The 868-nt window shown below is 48.6% G+C and overlaps 1 protein-coding gene across 1 annotated transcript in view; it reads right to left on the bottom strand.

Annotated features, from left to right (window-relative positions):
• LOC111818630 (NACHT, LRR and PYD domains-containing protein 1a-like) overlaps window positions 1-868 on the bottom strand; it is a 28,599-nt gene that overhangs the window by 25,261 nt on the left and 2,470 nt on the right. The window contains exon 3 of the mRNA XM_023723414.1: window positions 57-156. Coding sequence (XP_023579182.1) covers window positions 57-156 — 100 coding nt within the window. The remainder of the gene's footprint in view (window positions 1-56; window positions 157-868) is intronic.

Raw genomic sequence — 868 nt, 5'->3', positions numbered from 1 at the left:
GTGATGGGGAATCTGGACAGTGAAGCCAGGCTTGGCATCCAGAACCTCTCACTCACCGCCACTGGCTCCTCTCTTTGTCAGTCACTTCCAGGGTAAGAGGCCCTGTGGGGTCCCAGATGTCAACTTCCTTGTCCAGTGTCTTCATGTGCAGGTCACCTAGAAAGTGAGGAAAAGACAGATGAAGGGTTTCCTGGAGCTACATATGGGGAGACTCTGTCTGGGACTGACAGGGAAATGGTCAGTTATGAGTTTTCCTGACTAGTCTTCCACATTAGGTCTATAGTGGTGCTTGTCCTGAGGCTGGTCAGCCTGGCTGTAGCAGAGAGTGTGCCTTAAGCCTTTGTCCCTGTCCTGAGGCTGCTTGCTGTCTGCAGCCTTTGCTCATTGCAATTCCCAACTGGTCCAGAAGTGTCACTCTTCCCAGCATGTGACAAGGTGCTGAGCTGAGAGAGAAACCAGGCTGACGGTGAAGAAACGTTTTGAGATCAACAAGAAAAAGATGGAAGAGAAACAGAAGGATTATGACTCTGAGGAAAGGATGAAGAAACTCAGAGAATAGGAAGAGAAGGCTAAAGCATACAAGAAAGAGAAACAGTAGGAAAAGAGGAGAGCTGAGGAAGATTCGATATTTGAAGAGGATGATGAGATGGCAGCTGTGATGGGCTTCTCAGCTTTGGTTCCACTAAGAAGAGTTACTGAAGCTTCTTGTACTTGGCCTGATTTTGGCCTATGCTGGACCTAACATTTTGTGTGTGTTGGGGAGGACAGGTTCATTTCTAAGTACTTGCTAAAGACCTTAAGAGTGTCAGTCGGCAGGGAGGAGGGTGGGGTTTTGTTTTCCCTCTATGTCGGGAGTGGGCACAGGACA

The sequence above is a fragment of the Octodon degus genome, unplaced genomic scaffold (assembly GCF_000260255.1).
Source record: "Octodon degus isolate 3935 unplaced genomic scaffold, OctDeg1.0 scaffold00098, whole genome shotgun sequence".
NCBI classification, from domain to species: domain Eukaryota; kingdom Metazoa; phylum Chordata; class Mammalia; order Rodentia; family Octodontidae; genus Octodon; species Octodon degus.
Note: the sequence above shows the minus strand (reverse complement) of the source record. Positions and strands in the feature narration are given on the sequence as shown.